Below are 19988 nucleotides of genomic sequence, written 5' to 3'. Positions count from 1 at the left end.
GCCTCTGGTGCGTGCTGGCGGCGCTGGGCAGCGGCGGCCCCGCGGGCGCGGAGCCGGCGGAGGAGGCGGCGGCGGAGGAGAAGCTGATCCGGGTGCTGGTGCTGCTGCCGCAGGACGACGCGTACCTCTTCTCGCTGGGGCGGGTGCGGCCGGCCATCGAGTACGCGGTGCGGAGCCTGCGGGAGAAGGGCTCCGGGCTGCCGCCGGGCTACGCCTTCCAGCTCACCTACGAGGACTCGGCGTGCGGCAACCGGGCGCTCTTCAGCCTGGTCGACATGGTGGCCCTGCAGCGCCGCCGCCCCGACCTGCTGCTGGGCCCCGTGTGCGAGTAYGCGGCGGCGCCCGTGGCGCGGCTGGCGGCCCACTGGGACGTGCCCATGCTGTCGGCGGGCGCCCTGGCCGCCGGCTTCGGCGCCAAGGGCGGCGAGTACTCRCACCTCACCCGCGTGGCGCCCGCCTACGCCAAGATGGGCGAGATGCTCCTGGCCCTCTTCCGCCACCACCAGTGGAGCCGCGCCACGCTGCTCTACAGCGACAGCAACCCCGAGCGCAGCTGCTACTTCGCCATGGAGGGCGTCCACGTGGTCTTCCAGGAGGAGGCCTTCCACATGGCCGTGCACAGCTTCGACGAGAGCAGCCGCCACCTCGACCTGGACGACGTGGTGCGCGCCCTGCAGGCCGGCGAGCGGGGTGAGTCCGCGGCGCAGGGTCGGGGCGCGGGGTCTCGCCTCCCACCGCGTGTTGTGTTGGCGTGAGGCCGGCCGCGCTCCTGCCCTTCTCCCGCCTGCGGGTCTCCTGGGGCGGTGCTGGGGCAGTAGCACGCGCCAAGCTCGGCTTCGTGCCCAAAATGTGTTCCCATCATCGCTCAGGATCGATGTTGGACACGGTCAGGGAGGGCTCCCCGGAGGGGATGGCACTTCTCCACCTGTTGGAGAAGGTGGCCACGAGCAGGACCAGCCGYGCGTGAGCTCAGCCCATGAAATCCAGCCCTTGCGGAGTGGGGAGGGAGTTGCCCTCGATGGTTTTTATTAGGGTGGTTTTGTGGTATAACAAGAAATCAGCTTTCCCCGGCGAGCTGTGACGGCAACAAGCCTGAAATCGCATGTGTCCGCCCGCAGATGCAGAGCAGCAAATCTGTTGCTCCATCTGTGAGATTTCTTTAAGTGACTCTGTGCAAGTTCAAAGGCTGAGCAGAGATGTTTTCTTCTCACCCTGCTGYGTCTTGCCGTGGCAATCTTCTTCCCCACTCCTGCCATTAGGAGCCCTTTTGAGTGCTTCATAAATAACGAATGCGTTTTGTGGAAGCGGTCRTATCGGGCGAATGTGTGAACTCTAAACCCTTGAGTGCGTGCAGTAATATTGCCACCAACTGTTAGCAAAACACTGTGGAGATAAATGGCTTGTAAAACATGTTGGAAAATCACTCCTGGGCTGGATGCATAAAGTAGTAAAATGCTTGAAGAACTTTGGAACGTTTAAAATACATTTAATTACAAATTTGAAATGAGATCTTGCCAACTGATGCACAGATCTGGGGGTTCATCAAGAGGCATTTTCAGTTGGAGGCATAACCAGCAACAGATTTCTTTAAGAAGTTGTTCCAAAAAAAGGAAAGGTGTATTTCAGCAGCGGACTCCTGGAGATCAAGTCAGAGAAAGTTCTTCTCTATGTTTCAATAGAGAYATAAATGTTAAAAATGTTTTGTACTATTTTTACATCCTCAGTTGCAGAATCTTACAATATTATAATAATTGAGCAGATATAAATCATGCTGTATATTGCTGACATAACTCATGTCACCATGCTGTAGGCTGGCATGCTTCAACAGTCCAGCTTTGCAGTGGTGATCTAGTTAAGTTGGTGTGAAATTCCTTCTTAATATGCACAGGACTGTATTTGTCTAATAACAGAGGGATCTTTAATCCTCTCTGTGAAAATACCTAAGCAGGTGCTTGAAATAGAGCTTTCCTGTTAGCACCTTTTGGGACAATGTAGTGAATGAAGAGAAAGAAACTTTTAAGTGCTAAAGGAAAATACTAAGTATGGAAAGTGTTGGGTTTTTTTTATATATATATATAATCAACTAGGCTATGTACATGTTTGCCTTTGCTCATGCTCAGAGCATAAAAATAAGATTATTGCAAGAAAAGATAAGTGTTAACCCTTAGCTAAAGGGAGCTCTGGCTGTGCTGTTGGATCATGAGTGATGGCTAAAGGCAAACTCTGCTATTGCCGTGTCAAGAGCCCAGGCAGAAGCTTGCTTTTTACTAAACTTAAATGCTTTTTTGAGACCTTATTGAGCTTGATCTTGAGTTTCAGTATAATTCTTTAACTTGCTAATTACCGGATTAAAGCAATCATCTATTACTTCTCTCTGCTTTTGTGCATGGGTGGATTCTCTCTTCTCCCTCTATCCCACTTGCTTTATTTGTCCTTTGGTTCATGCTGCTACTGCTAAATGCAGTGCAATCTTCCACCTCCGTTTGTGCGTTTCTGACTTTATGGACTGACTGCATGGCTTGCCTTGCATGTCTCTTTTGGCCTAAGTGGTGTTCCTGATGCCCACAATGCTAAGACCATCAAAATAGAAGTCATTCATGACAAGGATTCACCATGCACCTCAGCTTTCTAGCTTAGGTCTTCATTTCTCCTTGGGGGTCACCTAATGGCGTAGTGTCGCTGGTGGGCAAGGTGATGTCCAAATAACCTCCTCACTCCTCCTTTTAACCAGTTTTTAGGGGCTACTGTATCATACCTATGGCAATATCATCCCACGCTGACTCTACACCCTCTCTCTTGCCTGTACAAATGTATAGACAAGATATGGGATGCATGCTAGAAACTATCTTATGGCCGAGAAAAGTTGCTCCATCAAATATGACTCTTAAAGCTATCTTTCTAGCCATCTTCTAGTGAGTCTGACTGGAGGAGTCTTAAGGTGTTATGTGCTCCATGTGACCCCTGTCTAGAGCCTTCAGGCCTGCGAGTGGCCTGAGCTGGCCCAGGAGGTTGAATCCCCACTGTGCTGAGCTATCAGGGCTGGAGCCTGGGACATACCTGGCTGCACAAAGAGTTTTGCCAGCAGATACATCTCTGGGCCCTGGAGCTGTATCAAAAGCCTGGAGCCTTAGAGCCAAGACAAAATCATGATGAATCATAGAATCAGTAAGGTTGGAAGGGGCCTCTGGAGGACATCTCAGCATCCCTGCTCAGCAGGGTCACCTAGAGCATGTTAGATAGGGTTGCATCCAGGCAGGCTTTGAGTATCTCCAAAGAAGGAGACTCCACAATCTCTCTGGGCAACCTGTAAATGAAAAATATGGTGATTAAAGACAGGTGGTTAACTCTTATGTCATTAGTAACTGAAGCTCACTTTTGAAGACTCAGGCTAGCTGCGATGATTGTGAACCCCGTACTGGGCTTAAACACACTTTCTATGTAAGGAGGCAAGTGCATAGCAGAGGGAACGCTTACTCCTTTAAGACTCTTTTCTTACTGGAATTAAACACCAAATATTTGCAGAATGAGTCAGTCTTTGTCAATAAATTGAAAATACTAGTATTAGAATTACTTTATGTGTATATTACACTAGAAGGAAAACATTTTCTTGGTGTGCACATGTGTACATTTCTGTAAATACAGTAGTAGTGTACAGATGCAGATTAAGTAAACATAATTTACATTTTTGAAAGTTTGCAAGAGATCTACCCATAGCTAATTTGCCTCAAAATCTTGAAATACGTAATCTTTGCTCTCCTGCTGGGTTAAAAGCCATATCCAAATAGTTAATATCAATTCTCCTACTTTCCTTTAGTGGCTTACAAAATATGACTTAATGTATTTTAGAGTAGATTTTTTTTCCCCCACTTTATTCCTTTTTACTCAACATCTTTTACTGGTGTTACAGGAATTGCTTTGATTTCCATCTACAGATTATAATTGTATGATAGGTATGAATTATAAAGGGAGAACTGAGAGGACAGCAAGAAATCATTTCAAAAGGAAAACTCTCACCTATACTGAAATTAGGAACAGGGAGACAAATCTATTCCTCATGCAAGACTAGAAAAAATTTGATCCAAGTTTTATTGTAAGATTTTTTTTTCCTTCATGTTGATACCTCACAATAGCCGTGAAATATGTCTTGCTCTCTTGCTCTGGAAATTATTATTATTACTCTGCAATAATCAGTTGGACAGAGGTATGCATGGTATAACTTTCCTGAAGTGTGTGGATTTAACAGAATGTGATTTATACCAGGGCTGCATCTGGAACTTTATGCCTATGATGGCATAAAACCAGAAAAGTGATGGGAGAAGATTCATTGTGTGAGAAGAGATTTGGCCTGTTTGGCCTTTTCTTTTCTTTTTTTTTTTTCCCTTTTTTTTTAAAAAAAAAAAAAAAAAAAAAAAAAAAAAAAAAAAGAGAGAGAGAGAGAGAAAGAAAAAAAACTTTTAACCAGAGAAGCTGAATGTGGTTTTGATTCAGTTTTATTGTTTGGGTGAAAATATTTGCGTACATTATTGTAGATTTAAGTCCTGCCATGCATGACAGCATTCCTGGAAATGTGTGTGCACTTGGTTTTGAATTGCTCTTCTGATGAGATCCCTTATGACTCTGCTATAGGATATAGCTAYGTGCATTGATACAGTACTTCACTGAGCTCTCTGTTACTAGCTTCATACCCATCGTCTTGTGAATGCGTATGAAAGTTCATGATGTAGTGTCCAGTGTGGGAGCTATTTGCGCACTGCTAAAGGTCTAGCTTGGGACTGTCCGTTTTCCTTGCAAAGGGAAGGAGGGACTAGAGGCAGTTTGCCCAGTCCAGTATGCTGGAGAAGTGACCTCTCAAGGAGCATCTTTAGATTAATGTAGAAGAACACATTGGGGTCCACTCCCTCACTGGAGTGGACATAGTAGGGCAGCAGTGGGACGCTGGGCTGCACAGAGCCCTCAGCTGTCGTGTGGCAGAGAGCAGATCATCCTGACCTCCGAGCCCCTGCTGCAGCATCTTTCAGGATAGGACATAGTGAATTTGGCTTGTGTGCTTAAACTCATGGCTCAGGCACCAGGCAGGCTTTTAGTTGGGTTGTCTGAAGCAATTTGGCACCCCTGAGAATCACTGGTGGCTGTTTGGGCACCTGATAACAATATGTAGGGCTGTGACTGCATAGTCTCTTCTCCCCTGCCAGGCAGCAGGTGAGCTGGGCTGCTGTGCTAGAGATCCTCAGTGATGTGGAGGCTGCTGGGAGGGTACCTGGAGGCTTTGTCACCTGAGCTTTGAGTTGTCRTTGTGTGGATCACACTCCTGCATAGAGCACATCTGCAGGCTTGTAGATCCCACTGCAAGACCAAAGCCCCTGTTTAGTGTTTGGTCCATGGCAAACAAGGCCTTGTGGCATTTAATCTTGTAACCACCTTTTGTCTGCATACACACTTTCTTTTTTCCATTTTTTTCCATTTGTAGCTACCTGACAACTAAATATCCAGTCAAAAGTAGTTGCTCACTGTATTGTTGGAGAGAAAGTCATCTGCTGGAGAGATTCATATCATTGACCTTAGGCAATTGCTTTAGGATGGAGTAAATCTGCTGCAGAGATATTGTTCTCCATTGACTGTGGGGGATTCCTGGACAAGAAATCTTACACTAGATGTCTACACTTTAGGCAGTTAAGGTGTAGATGAGATGAATCAACACCTAACTCTTCAGTGGACTGGAAACTACAATGGTAATATCACTGTATCAACTTCATTCCTCATCTTCAGATGACATCTTCACTATGAAGCCACCAGTGGCTTATTTTTGCAATTAACTTTACAAATATATGCAGTTGAACAAATGCAAAGCCAGAACTTCATTGTTTGTTGCAGGAGTAAAAGGCTATATCCTTTTTCTTTTCCTTTTTTTTTCCCTTAAATTCATTTTCAGAGGTGATAAGGGAGTATGAAGTTGCTTTGTGTTTGGTACCTCTCTTTTGTGGACTCTTTGGGAAATCAGCTTTATTTGCCAGCTGAGTTGTCATGTTTGTTGCAACATTAGGAGGACAGTTTGGGTCACTGTGTCTGGCAGTRTACAGGCTTAACAGACTGTTCTTGAAAGTTCTTGAATTGCTTCTTATCTGTGTTTTCCGTTTCTCTCCACCAGTTATAATCATGTGTGCCAGTGGTGACACAATCAGGAACATCATGTTAGCTGCTCATCGACAAGGAATGACCAATGGGGACTATGCTTTCTTCAATATTGAACTCTTCAACAGCTCATCATATGGTAATGTTTTCCCCCCTCAAGCATGTTGCAAGGTCTTCTGTAAATCTGGTAATATTTTTAGATCTGTTAGCCTCAAAGTATACCCTACCGAATCTCAGAATACACTACCATCTCTGTGTTATTGTAATTACCTTCCCCTTGGGTTATGATATTGCAGGAAAGAAAATAGATATTAGTTTTTATTTAGCTATGGTTACCACGGAGTGGGTCACAAGATATAGGATGCCTGCAGTATGAGCGTTAGTTAGTTAGCTTTAGGCTGTGCTGGGGATCCATCTCTCTCTCTCTCTCTCTCTCTCTCTCTCTCTCAGCTTTTGATCACTGTTTCTACAAAAGTATTCAGCATTGAAGGGGAGATACTGGGTGGAACATGGGCAGTCCAAATATCCTAGGGTAGAATGGATGGATAAAAGTGGCTGACTTCACCCCTTGTTTTCTAAGGAAAAGTGATCTGATCTGTGAAGTTACTAGGAGACTTTAAAAATGTAAAATTAAGTTAATTTGCATTTTGAATTATACCCACGTTTGATATTATGGCAATGTGTGCTAGAGACCAAACCTCGTATCAGCTGTTAACAGCTGTCTCAGTTAAATTAAAGCTAGTACTTGAGCAATGTGTTTGCTGACAATTTTAAACAATGTCAGAAATATGCAGGCTACCTTAACTAATCCAGAATGATAACAAATTCATTTAAAACTGAAGATCAAGCAGGAGTTGAAAAAGAAGGAAAACTTGTTTTCTTCTTTTAAGCCTTAATAAACCCTGATGAACAGAAACAATTCAATTCACAAAAGGATGACATGTTTTGTTTAATAGGTAAGTTATTCCTAAGTGAAAATCTTTTAAATAAACTTTTGATTACCCATGTAGGACCTCTGAGATCATTTTACAATGAATATCATTCATTGTGGAAAAGCTCTAGGATAAACATATGTTGTTTAAGTCCAGAGGTATAGATACAAACAGAAGTGCAAGTACAGCTATGTATCTCTTCCAGGTTAGCTAAAGAAGTGCCAAGTTTCACCAGCTAAAAAGGAAATTACTGAAATAACTAAAAGGTAAAATCACAGAAAAAGATCAAAACCAACAGTTCAAATCAAAGTTTTGTGTTTACTGATTTAAATTTGCAGTGATTTCATCCCTCATGACATAAAGTGAAACTTTTTGGCATTGCAGCCCTAATCAGGACCAGGGTAAAAGCTGAAGGCTTTACCCATGTCATCAGTCACAGAACCCTGAAGTTTCAGCCCTTCTGTAGACGACAGGAGTTTAGTAGACATGATTTTTACCTGTTCCTACACACTACAGATTAAGTAATTGCTGGTGGTGTCTCATTATAGCTGAGCTACTGCTGCCTTTCATCTTGTGGAATGAAAATGTCAGATGTGATTCATCTGACCTCAGATACAGGTTTGCCTCTGAGCTAGGTTCCCTTTAGAATCACAGTAGAGAAACAGGCACTCCTGCGCAGTGATTCACCTCAACCTTAGATGTCTGAAATGGCTCGGATGAATCATTCCCTAAAGCTCACTGTTTCCTTGCCTTAGCTGTAAGCAGAGCCCAAGATGACTAGCTCAACTCTGGAGGTCTACCAGGGAAGCACTGAAGCTGGGATAGATGTTACCTAAAGTTTTCTTTGAGCACAGAGATGTTCAATGAGTGCAGTGGCTACGCTGCTGGGACACTGCATTTTGCAATCTGTTCATGTTTCAAAATGGTATTTGCTGGGAGGTAGCAGTGGTTGCAGGAGGCAGTGTTGCAGTGGGATGGGTATTTGAAGTGACACAGCCACTGGTAGACAGCACTTGTTCAGTCATTTACTGGGCAGTGCTGTGCTGCCATGGTGCTGTGCTGGGTGGTGGTACCATTTCGCCTGTGGTTGTGTTGGGATCTCAACATTGCCCTTCTTGGGTCATAGGAAGTCCAATCTACTTGTGGTTTTTCAAAGTAAATAGCTAAAACTGTCTACCCTCCGATGTTAAATTGTGGCATTTCCTAACACTTACAAAGCTCTTTAGAAACAGTCTGTCTTTTTCTTTTTGGATGTGTTTTCCATGAGGAGTAAAATGACTTTTTGTCAGAAATTGACTTCTGTTTGCATCACCTGCAAAAAGCAAGCATGCAGAGAAACATAGAGAAATCCCCCCCCAGCACCAAATTTCTCCTCCCAGTGCCTTGAGATAGTGAAATTACAAAAGGTACAAAATCTAACATCGAGTGTGATTGACAAATCAACATTCCCCCAAGCCAAGTTCATATGACTGTATTTTGTTATTGCCCTCTGTTCTGAATGTTTCTAATTTTTCAGAAGAGCAGACTTACTAAATGTTAAGGCTGCAACAATTGCAGTTAAATACTGGAGGAGAACTACATCCCATAAAATTATCTATGGAGGAATTTAAATATGTAAATTATTCTARTAACTGTTATGCAAGTTTAGCTTCCTTGTTCCCACTGTCAGTTTGTTTAAAGTAATAAGTAAGTATATTGTACAGGACAGATTTATTCATGTCCTGAGCTTCAGTGCTCTGGAAAGGCTTGTCTTCTCAAAAGGAAGCCACCCATAGTTACACTGCTGGCTTGGGAGCCTTCCATCTGTTTCCATGTACAGACTGAGGTCTTCAGGTGTTAGCTTTGTCCCTTGAGCTAGAAGACTGTTGTTGGACATGCATATCTCTCTTCTGGAGAGCAGGAGTGCACATTTAAGAGTGCTACTGCTGACTGCAGTCATGTTAGTAGCATGTTAGGCTATAAGATGTTAGTTGTTGTCCAGTGTCAGGTCTGATGAACAAGTAATCTTGACCATTTATCTTTGAATCAGGAAAGAAATCCCTAGATCAAGGGAGAAATATCTAGAATTTCATCTAAGAGAAAACAAAAAAGCTCCAAAAATAGATGGTAAAGGAAAAAAGAAAAGCAAAGTATTACTAAGGTCATGTAGGAATTTTGTAAAGACTGCAATCCCTGCCAGTGCTGACCTGTGGTAAATAAGGTTTTCCTGGGGTGGAAGAGAACTAAAGGGAATTTCCATTTAATGTGAATCTTTCTCAGAGCTTAACTGGGACTGTGCCTTGCTCCGTGTGTTGAGAGTGACAGGAGCTGGCATAGAAGCAGAAGCAGCACAAGGAAAGAGCTGCTCTCTTGAAGAGAACAGTTCCTTCTGTATTTCCCCTGTGCTCTCTGAGGAAGAAGAGCAATTTCTTAATTGCTTTCAGTATGAAAAAAAAAAAGTCCTACCAGCAGTGTCTAGGTACCAGAGGGGGTGAAACGTGAAACACAAGCTCTGTATTCACCTGCTTTGAGAGAGGTTGGAGGTCTGTCCATAAAGCCTTGCTCCCACAGATGGCCAGGTACAGCGTGGAGTGCAGTGCAAGGAGCACTGAAGGTTTGGTCCCTGGGCTCTGTCTCCATTAGCATCTCTTCTCCTAAACCATTCACTTTTCCTGGTCCAAACAGCACCATGATTAAGGTCCTTTAACCAAGCAGGGTAGCCACATCCTCCTTCATTTCACGGTCCTGCAGGTCACACTTCAGAATTGAGCATGTTCCACAGTCTTCATTTTTGCACATTTAGCCATGAGTTTTTGTTGCTATTATTTCAAAAATAAAAAGACCGTCTAGCTTTTAATTGTTTGCAGTTTTTTAAAAGCACTATTTATAGGTTCCTCTATCATTTATATACAATAGCACAAAACCTGATCCAGGTCAATGTGAATCTTTCCACTGATCTCATGAAGCATTGGATCAGAATCTCAGCACCTTTTAGGGTCAGGCCCCATTGGGCAGAAGGGCTTCTTCTATCAATTAATGACCAGTCAGCTGTTCTGCTTTTTAAAAATCTGAAAATCTGATTCAACTCAAAACACCAATAGAGTAATCATTTCTGTGCTGTGATGCAGAGCACATGTAAACAGCATAGGCAGAATCGCATTTATTTGTGGTTTCTTTTCCATTAAGAACAGGCCTTGTCTGGCAGCCACCACACATGTGACTTTCTCCTTGACTGCTATGGGAGAAGTAGCTATACCATCTGCCTCCCATTTAGGGTGATGATCATGCTGTTGTATTTTCTGGAGCCTTTCTGACTGCCCAAGACTGAAAAGAGCATCACTGATGGTGTGATGTGGAGTAAAAGCTTTTTTTTGTCAGACCCTCCCTTGCTTGTTTTAAGTTAGATATCTTTGAGTTTGAGATCTGGAATGTTTTTTCGCTGGGAGATGTCTTGTCATGCTTAGATTTGAATCTAACCTTCAAAAATAAGCAAGCACAACATGGGAGTAAAGTTGTCTTTCTGTTTGCACATTTACTTCACAGCTGTCATCAGCCGTTCCTGCCCTGCTTCCTGCACTTCCTCAAGTGGGTTCAGTTCTCCCTCATACTTTGCCATCTCCTCTTCTCCTCTAGGCAAATGAGAGGGGACTTTTTAATGGAGAAAGGAAAATGGTCCTTTAATGGTGTCCAAATTGATGTTGGAAATATTTTTGTTTTCCCCCTAGGAAATGGCTCTTGGAAAAGAGGAGACAAACATGACCTTGAAGCCAAGAAGGCGTACTCATACCTCCAGACTGTCACTCTGCTAAGGACAGTGAAGCCTGAGTTTGAGAAGTTTTCCTTGGAGGTGAAAAGTTCTGTTCAGAAACAAGGGCTGCATGAGGATGATTACGTAAGTACTTGTTTACAGGCTTCGGGTTTTAGCATCTTTATAAATACCTCCTAATTAAAGCAAAAGCAGCACTCAGCCCTTTTCAGGTCAGAAACACTTGGTTTCATTTATGAAAACTCACTGATGCCCGTGTAATCTCCTTTTTCTTGGTTTGGCAATATTGGTGCTTCCCCCCTGCCGTGGGTAAAGCAAATATCAGCTAGAATAGACCTATGCACAGTCATCTATGAACAGTTGTCCTGTGTTCAGGACAAGATTTTTTTGTCTTCTCCCAGTATTTTTCTTTGGTAAAAAGAGATCTCTGAAAATACAGATACTGTGTATTGCATCTGATGAAATTTTGCTTGAAGATAGTGAGAAATATGGCCTTGTTTCCCTAGTATGCATATTTAAACTGTTACTGTTTTATTCTAAACTGTCCAATTATGTCACTGTGGTCATTGCAAGCCCTTTTAAATCTTGGAGTTCCAGTGTCTTCCAGAGGTAGATGTGGGAAAGTGTATGTCTTTATTTTTTCTCTCTCAAATGTAAGAGGAAGATGCCTCTGAAAATTGCTTTTGAGCAAAGCTAATTCTTTAGGCAAATTCATAGAAAAGTCTTCTGTTAAAGCAAGAATTTATAGCACATACCTTCTGCATGCTGATACAAGTACTTTCCTGACAGTCAGCCCTCCCCATAATGGAGAGAGATTTCCCAAATGCACTTAAAAAGCCTTGAAAGAGGCTTGGTCACTACTTAGCTATAGGAAACAAGAACTGTAATACAAACAGTTCTAACGTTCTAATGACTGTCAGAGGAAAAACTTGAATTTGTTGCAATTAAGAGTGGCGCAAAGTTTCTTTCACTATCATACATGCCTACCAATAGAGAAAACAGTGAACTGATGAAGATAGTCATTTTGGCTTCATAGAATAAGATAGTATATTATATTTTCTCAGGCTAATTCAAATGTTGCTGTGAAATGTGTTCTGTAAAATTAAGATGCTGCAGCAAGAGCAGATTTGCTTTGAAGGCTGGCTCTTGGGTGAAAGGATGAGACCTGAGATATCTAGAACACCTGCTTTAACAACTGAAGTGAGATTTGAGGGGAATTTAGGTCCTAAACTCAAAAAAACCAAAAAACAACAAAAACAAACAAACAAAAAAAAACCAATTTGAGCCCCTCATTTGCCAGCTCCCACTTAGGCAGCTCTTTGCTTTAAGCATTGTGTCCCCCCCCCCACCCCGGTGGATGCATCATCTTCGATTCAAATCAAAAGCTGATGAACTTGAAGGTTGTGCTAGTAAGTGACCCTTCCTGCAGTTTATTGCATAACCTCAGCTGTCTTCAGAAAACCTATGTGAGTCTTATTTTATATTTTATTTAAAATGTAATGCTGAATCACATTAGTGGCTTGCATTTTTGCTGTAAAGCTTCCAGAGTTTAAGCAGGCAGAAGCAATCTTTTGTTGGCATTCTTGGACTCAGGCAAATAGAGAAACCCCAACCAACAAAGTAAAGGTTTGTAAAGAACCTGCTAGTTTTGAACAAGGCAAGGAAACCACAGGGTTTGTGCTGGTTTTTCCCTTTTTCCCTTTTCCCTCTGTGTGCCCCTTTGCAGATGTTACTTGGCAGGACCTCTACTGTGAAAACTTGCCACCTGCTCTTGGTTGTGGTTGTTGAGAAATGTGATTTTTGAATATTAAAGATCCAGTCACCCCCAAAGACTTCCAGTTGTAGTGTTTTGTAGCACTTCTAGTTCAGGCAGTGTGAAGTTTTCCCAAATGAGGAGCACTGTTAAACTAGCCAAGAGCTCAGGATCCTAGGCAAATTGCCTAGCTCACAGGCAATGGGCTGTGTTAGGGAGGGCAGTTTGAAGCAGGGAGGAGGGATGCTTTGGTCTTCTGTAGGATGCAGACCCACCTCAGGTCATGCACCAATTCAGCATTGGTGCATGCTGACAAGCAGCGGTGTCACTGGGTAAGTACAAGCCCTGTTACATTCATGCAGAATTGGATCCGCGAGAGATCAGATCTCCACAGTGCTGGCGGGGAAAGGTTTTGCTAGCTAACATGCTTGCTGGGGACATTCCTTGCAAATCTGTGCACCTGCTGCCAGAAGTCCTCTATGCTCTTCTTCAGTCCRTACTTGCTTGTGCAGTCAGACCTCTGTGCTGGCAGCGCTCCTGGCTGTCCCAGTGCAGCTGCATGGGTGCTTGGCTCCCCACCACTTTTCCTTCCTTCCTGGCTGCAGATGCCTCTGCAGTTGGTTCTGCTAACTGCTTCCCCCATCTCCCCTTCCACCTGGCTGGGCACCTCTTCTTGCTCCAGAGCTTTTCACCTTGCTCCAAGCACTGCCTCTCCCCAAAATGCCAGCCCTTTTTTAGGGCCAGGCAGTGGCACTGGATTCCTGCTGTCAWTGCCACTGACTTTTACACCTCTTCCTATTCTTCTCCTGTCTAGCTTCCTGCGCCCTTCCTGCTCTCTTCTCGTTGCCTTGGGGCAGAGAGAGAACTTGTGATGTATTTATGCCTACTGTAGTTTCTGCTGTTTGCAGTGGCAGTTCTTGACTCGTGAAATCTTGAATAACTCATGGTGGAGAATTCAGGGATTTGGAGCTGCCTGTTTAGCAGCTGCAGATCTTGGCAAAGGAGGAAAGGAGGTTTGGTTCCAAATGCAGAATCTCCTGGTATTGCACTGATGCTTAACATATATAGATCTCAGTAGACCCTCCCATACCTGCTTTCTTATAGCCTCCTAACACAATGGGAATATAAAACCTTTTTTAGAAGGGATATTCTTGGCTTGAATATAGCAAAATAGCTGTGTTACTTCATTAACAATGTATGAATTTTAATAATCTGGTCTGCTTTTCACTGTTTATGATGAATTTTGCATTTTCTCAATTTGAACAATAAGAAAGAGATGGAACAAATTCCCTTAACTGATTGTCTTGCTGCCACATTCAGAGGAGGAACATCTTGGGGGAGTCTTGAGGCTTAATCCAGCAAGGCGAAATAAAAAGCTATAGTGAGGTCCCATCCCTTCCTCTCTGAAGGATGTATGGATAGTGGGCATCTCATTAATAGTACTTCTGGCAGCATAGAAGGAAAGTGGCAATGTTAGCCTCATGGCATGCTGACCMTGGCTGTTTTCTCCAGGGGAAGCTTGCTAGGCAGAGGTCATTCAGCTGAGTGAGAGACTGAGGACATTCAGCTGAGTCTAAGTGAGAAAGACTGATTTTTATCTGTTAGATTCTGCTTCTAAAAACAAAATCTATGGGAGAAGACAGTTTTTGGTACATCTATGTCAAATCCTATCTGCCGGTGTTGAAACAATTCTCATCTTTTTCTGCAAGCCATGTCCCTGGAGGACAGATTCAGAGAAATTTGGATTTGAAGCATTCAGTGTTTCTGCTGCTGTGTGGATTTTTCCGGTGTTATGGGAAAACGAGGACCTGGATGTATGGCCTAAATTGTCTCACAGTGACCCTAACTAAAACAAAAGCAGTTAGCGCTGCCATTTTGTCCTGCCCTCTTGCCAACACTAATCCTAAAGGCATTATTATCTACCAAAAAATAACATAATAAAGATGGAAAATAACCAGATGACAGAAGGAAAGATAAGAAAGACAAAGGGCAAAGTCCTAAAAGAACAGTTGTCATATTGCTGAACTGAAGAGCACATATGAGCCTTAGAGAAATAATGGGTCAAACAGTGTTGGCCATCTTCATTTCCAGCTGTGAAATTAGACATAAAGAAGTGAAATTCAGGAAGCATGTTCTGCATACTTCTTTCCCAAGTCAGAAATTGCCTGTTTTTGGTAGGGATGTTTTATTGTGATGATGGGGGAGGTAGAAGAACCTGCCCCTTGTGAGTGGACAGGAGAGTGTTGGAGAGGCAATTTCTAATGATTTCTCAAGGAATCTCTGTTCTGAAGGAATAAACTTCTTTAAACACCTTTTAACTAACCAACAGTGAAAATAAGAATGTAAAGGGGTTCAGAGAAGTTCTGAGAAGGCATCTTAGAAGTATTTGGATAGTTAGTAACTGCACAGAATAGGCCTAAAGAATGATTTTCCCTGCCTGCAACATCCCATTGCAACAGTTGCTTGACAGTCAGCAGTGCCTGTTAATAAATAATATTTGTTTGCTTTTTTTTTAATCACTTTGAGTCTGAAGGCTGTTACTGTCCTGTTAATATAAGCCAAAAACTGGGCTGAAGCATCAGATCTGCTCAGCTCTCACTTAGCGTTTAACAAKCATAAAATCATGCAACGGTGAGGTTGGAAGGGACCTCTGGAGATCATCTAGTATAACCCTCAGTATAGCCCATACAGGGACTGAACTTGTGACCTTGGCATTAGCAGCACCACACTCTGACCAGCTGAGCTAAACCTGCTGCCTGATTACTTTTTCAATAAACATCATATTGTTCTGTAGAAGATCTGGCCATTTTTTGTACCTTCCTGAAGGCTGACCTCTTTGATAAACTAACCAAATGTGGAATTTATTCCAGAAATCTCTTTAGATTGGGTGTTCAGGCATACAGTAGAATCACTTTAATGTTGTTACAGAAATTACAGCATTTTTCTTACCTCCGTAATGATAATACATTACCAAGATATTAACAGCAACATGTCCTGGAATTTATAAAGCAGTTGAGATCCTCAGTTTACCAGCAACATGTGGAACAAACTCTGCTTACAGATCTATACCAGTGATCAGATAGACAGCATTGGGAATTGCATGCRTTTGCTTGAAGGAAGAATTTGAAGCTGTCTCTGAATTGGTGTGTGAATAGGTCCCAACGGATGCTCGAGTTAAAAATGTTTATGAATAAATAACATTTCAGTTAAAGTATATGCGTAACCCATTTTTATTAAATAATGCCGAACACTAGATGAATTGGTGGTAGGCTGCAGTTTGAAGGTTCTTAATGCACCTTCTGTTTCTGACTCAGGTCTAGAATTCAATAAATGCTTTTTTTTACGTCTGACCCAGTATTCTGAGCAGGGATGATTTTACAGCCCAGGATATTTGCTCTTCTGAGGTTACAGACCACCCATGGCTTCATGGCTTTTTTTTTTTTTTTTTTTTTTTTTTTTTTTTTTTTTTTTTTTTTTTCCCCTCCTTTAAAAGCTGAAAATTTAACTAATTAAACAAATCTCTGCTGTGTTAACTACATGGCAGCATTGTTCACTAGGTGGACGTGTGGGTTTTATCCTATCCACAGCCCTTTTCACAACTGAAAATGAAAAGGAGGAAAAGGGAACTGGAGTCTGATTTGCCTTTCAAGTTATCTCAGTGAAAGAATGTGTGCAGAGTCACGGCTACACAGATTAATTAGATAGCGAGGTGCTATTACATATTAAAAAGGGCAAGTCTGTTACATTCAACATTTTCAGACCTCCTAAATGAGAAATGGCCAGCATAAGAGCAACTGTTCGCGCTCCAACAGTTAACTACAAAAGCTATGTGGGAGGTAGCTGTACTCATAAAGTTTATCATCTCATCCATAACATCCGTGCCAGACTTTTCCCTATGTGTATTTCTTACGTCAGCCTTTTAATTAGGATTGTACACCAGCTAAGATAAGAGTTGGGAGAAGCAAGCAATTCAGTAATGTCACTGAGAGAGATGGTAAAAATGTAACATATTCAGCAGTGTATGTCCCACTTGTCTTTTTCAGGGATAGCCAGGCAAGATTAATGACAGTCAGGCTTTTGTGTCGCTGCACCAGAATGAGAGAGGGTTTTTTTGAGGGTATTAAAAAACAAAAAAACAAAAAAAAAAAACAAACAAAAAAAACAAACAAAAAAACCACTTTGCCAGGGAATAATTTGTTCAAATGAATAGATCTATTCAGCTGCTGGAGTGCTTTGCTAATTGTGTTTGAAAGAATAAAAGCAAAACACAAACTGCTCTCAGCAGCAGGAGAAAATGGGTTCACATGCCAGCTTATTAATAAGAAGAATTCTATTAGTAAAACATATTTAGGATTATTGAGTCCAGCCCTTCACCCTCTGGAATTAATGAGTTTATTTAATTTCCTTAAGAGCAAAGCTGAACTCTGGATTGCTGAATTTGGTGACTATAGCAGATGTTTGTTTGTTTATTTGCTGAAGTTAATGCTTTTTCAGTGATATGAAAGACTAGTGTCTTCCACATTGGGATCTTAGGCAAAAATATGGAGTAATAGTATAGTATTTGGAGTTAACAAATGCCATAAAAGACAGGAAAAGAGAGAAATTATTCTTCTCTCTTCCAGTGTGTTTCTGTTTAGTTTTTCTACTCTAAGCATATTTTTGAAGGTGTCTTAAACCATGAATGAGATAATATAAAACTGTAGGTGTATCTGAAAATAGTAACATCTGAACTCTGTGGGAATGTAAAAGTTTAGAATTGATCTTCATATACATGTTGTATATTTTCCATAGCTCCGTGTTTTTGCTTCGGTGTTACAGATATTCACATTCCACTTTACTAAACTGACACACAGACATTTGTGGGCAAGGTACTCTAGCTTTGAAGTTCTTGCTAGAAACACATCTTATTTTCCACTAAAAATGTGTGAAAAATATGTCTTCCAGTAAAGCTCATAATCTGTTTTTGTTTGTAATTTCTTCAGTGCTACTTGCATTGCTAAGCTAACGAGCATAAAGCTAGCATGTCCAACTGAGGTCTTGTTTTTATTTAAATTCATAGGATTTTTGCTGTGGATTTTAAATTGTTCTTAGGTTTGACTCTGTGGTGAAGGCAAGAAAAGACTATGTACCTCATTCTGCACAAAATTACATTTAAAAGATGGAAGACACTTGCAAACTGACTTTCCAGCAGCTAATACCTTTCTCTGTAAGCCATGTTCCCTGTAACTTGTGGAAATAGCACTCAGTTAGAATCTTTTTATCTGAAAAAGATTCTAAACTATGCAAGGCATAAAGTAGAAGGTGTGGGTGAGACTGGCCTGTGTCAGGAGGCTGTTGGTAGCAAGCAGCAGGGCACAAGCAGAATCTTAAGCCAGCAGCTGGAAGCCCTTTCCTTGTGGCAACCTTGTTCTTGCTTGGAAAGTGGATTGGCTGCTCCCGCCTCAGCATTTCAGTCACTGCAGAGGATTACCTCTATGGGTAGCCCAAAGCCGCAGTAAAATACACTGGGTTAAGATTTCAGTATTTGAAATTTGCTGGAGCCGAACAGTTAATCAGGGGGGTGACAGACATTGGAAGAAAGGATTCTCAGCTTGTTCCCTTAAGGATGTGGATGAAGTGGCAGATGATGTTTCAAGGCCAGCACTACATACACGTTTGTTTGAAAACTCGTGGAGATAAGACCTGTTGCCTCCACAGAGGCGTTCTGGCTAGATCCTGCATGGAGATTGTTCAGGAAAGCTTTCCTGTACTCGTTTTAGCTATAACTTTGGAGAAGGCTATCCTGAATGTCAGCAGAAGAAAGTCTGACTTCGTGACATTCAGGTGATAGGATTCCTGAAAGAATACAGGTGGAAAGCGGTAATRCTCCGAGTCCGTGATCTTCTGCCACACTGGCACATTCATTTCTTATTGCTGCATGTGAGGAGGTTAAACAGCCTGAATATATCACTGACAAAGACCTACTCTGCAGAGCTGTAGGTCAAATATGAGGACACATCGGGGTCTGAGTGTGTGTGAGTGAAGTTACTCAGGTGTATGACTTAGCAGAGAAAAGGCAGGCAGCAGAAGTTGGATCTAGTTGGCCTGAGATGTGAAATAAGATCAGCATCAGCTCTGCCAGCTCCTTTTTTTTTTTTTTTTTTCCCTTCCCAGTGGATGTTTAGCAAGTCCTCTAATGTGGAGGGGTTAATATGTGAGGATTGACTGTGTGAATAAAGACAGTGGTGTCCTTATGTACAGAAGGAGCCATAGGAATCCACTTGAGGAAACTCCCAACTTTCCTTCTCTCTTCAGTAGAACTTTTTTCATCAGGAAGAGAAGTTTGAAACAAAATCAAAAGGTTTAGTCTATTCCAAGAAGAACTAATATATCAAGGCAGATTGGAAAGACAAGAATTGTCTATGTCCCAGAGCAAATGAATAAGACGGGGCATGAGAAAGGCATGTGGGACAATGGGAGGAGGGTAGGTGAGAACCTCTGGTCGCCCTTTGCTCAGAATACAAGAACAAGGAGACATTCAGTAGGCAGGACATTTGCATTTGGTAGGACATGCGTTTTCACAATGCATCTGGTTAGCCCACCAGACTCTAGACCACAGGAAACTTAGGAAGTAAAATGTAGTTGGAGCTCATGGATGGGGCAGTTAATAGGGAAACAAAAATGCCTAGAGGTGTAAAAGGAGAGCTAAAACAGAGTGAGGATTTATAAGCCTTTCGGAAGGGTTATAAATCCTCAAATTTTGAGGCTTAAACATCTTCCTACTGGAGGCTGAGAAGACATGTTCCAGGTGCTTAGCTGGAATATCACTACCTCCTGACCGGTATGCATGAACATCATCTGAGGTAGCTCCTGTAGCTTCCCTTTTGCATGCTAGTGAATTCCTTGCAGGTACACCAGCAGAGGGGTGGTTAAGCAGCCAGCTGAACACCTTCCATCAAGTATCCAGTATCTGAAAGAAAGTAACAAAAACAAGCCATCGGGTTTTAAAATATTTGGAATGGAAACATGATTAACAGCAGCCTGAGGGTTTGTATTAATTCCATGCCATTAAGGTTTACAGGTTAGTATGCCCATTTACCCTGGTATTTAATAAAAGGATCACTTATCATAGCAACCTCAGCCTCAGGTGGGCTCTTCTGGCAAATGATTTACTTCTAGTAGTGAGGTACCCACAGGTGTTCACAAATCCTCCTGCTCCCTGAGCACCTAGCTTTCCACTCCAGGGTGCACACACCCYGGCATGCCCTACAGCCAGATGGTCGGTGCTGGGCAGGGGAAGGGTGGAGTTCACATTTTCTCAAAAAAAGGATTTCATCCTGAATTTCTCTCATGCTGGCACAGCAGTCTCAGCCATGGGGCTTTTGACATGAAAGGGGGCAGGTGGTGGTGCTTTCTTTCAGGGGATTTGAAAAGATTGGCTCCCTGCAGG

At 42.5% G+C, this 19988-nt stretch overlaps 1 protein-coding gene across 1 annotated transcript in view; it reads left to right on the top strand.

The window, feature by feature from the left end:
• Positions 1-8: 8 nt before the first annotated feature.
• The window catches only part of NPR3 (natriuretic peptide receptor 3), a gene marked incomplete at its 5' end in the record, with an annotated part of 47074 nt that continues 27094 nt past the window's right edge, over positions 9-19988 (top strand). The window contains 3 exons of the mRNA XM_085326297.1: positions 9-690; positions 6146-6268; positions 10766-10932. Coding sequence (XP_085182423.1) covers positions 9-690; positions 6146-6268; positions 10766-10932 — 972 coding nt within the window. The remainder of the gene's footprint in view (positions 691-6145; positions 6269-10765; positions 10933-19988) is intronic.

This window comes from Rhea americana, unplaced genomic scaffold (genome assembly GCF_003343005.1).
Source record: "Rhea americana isolate MKP2758 unplaced genomic scaffold, rheAme1 scaffold_13, whole genome shotgun sequence".
Taxonomy (NCBI): domain Eukaryota; kingdom Metazoa; phylum Chordata; class Aves; order Rheiformes; family Rheidae; genus Rhea; species Rhea americana.
This window is presented reverse-complemented; position numbering and strand designations above follow the sequence as displayed.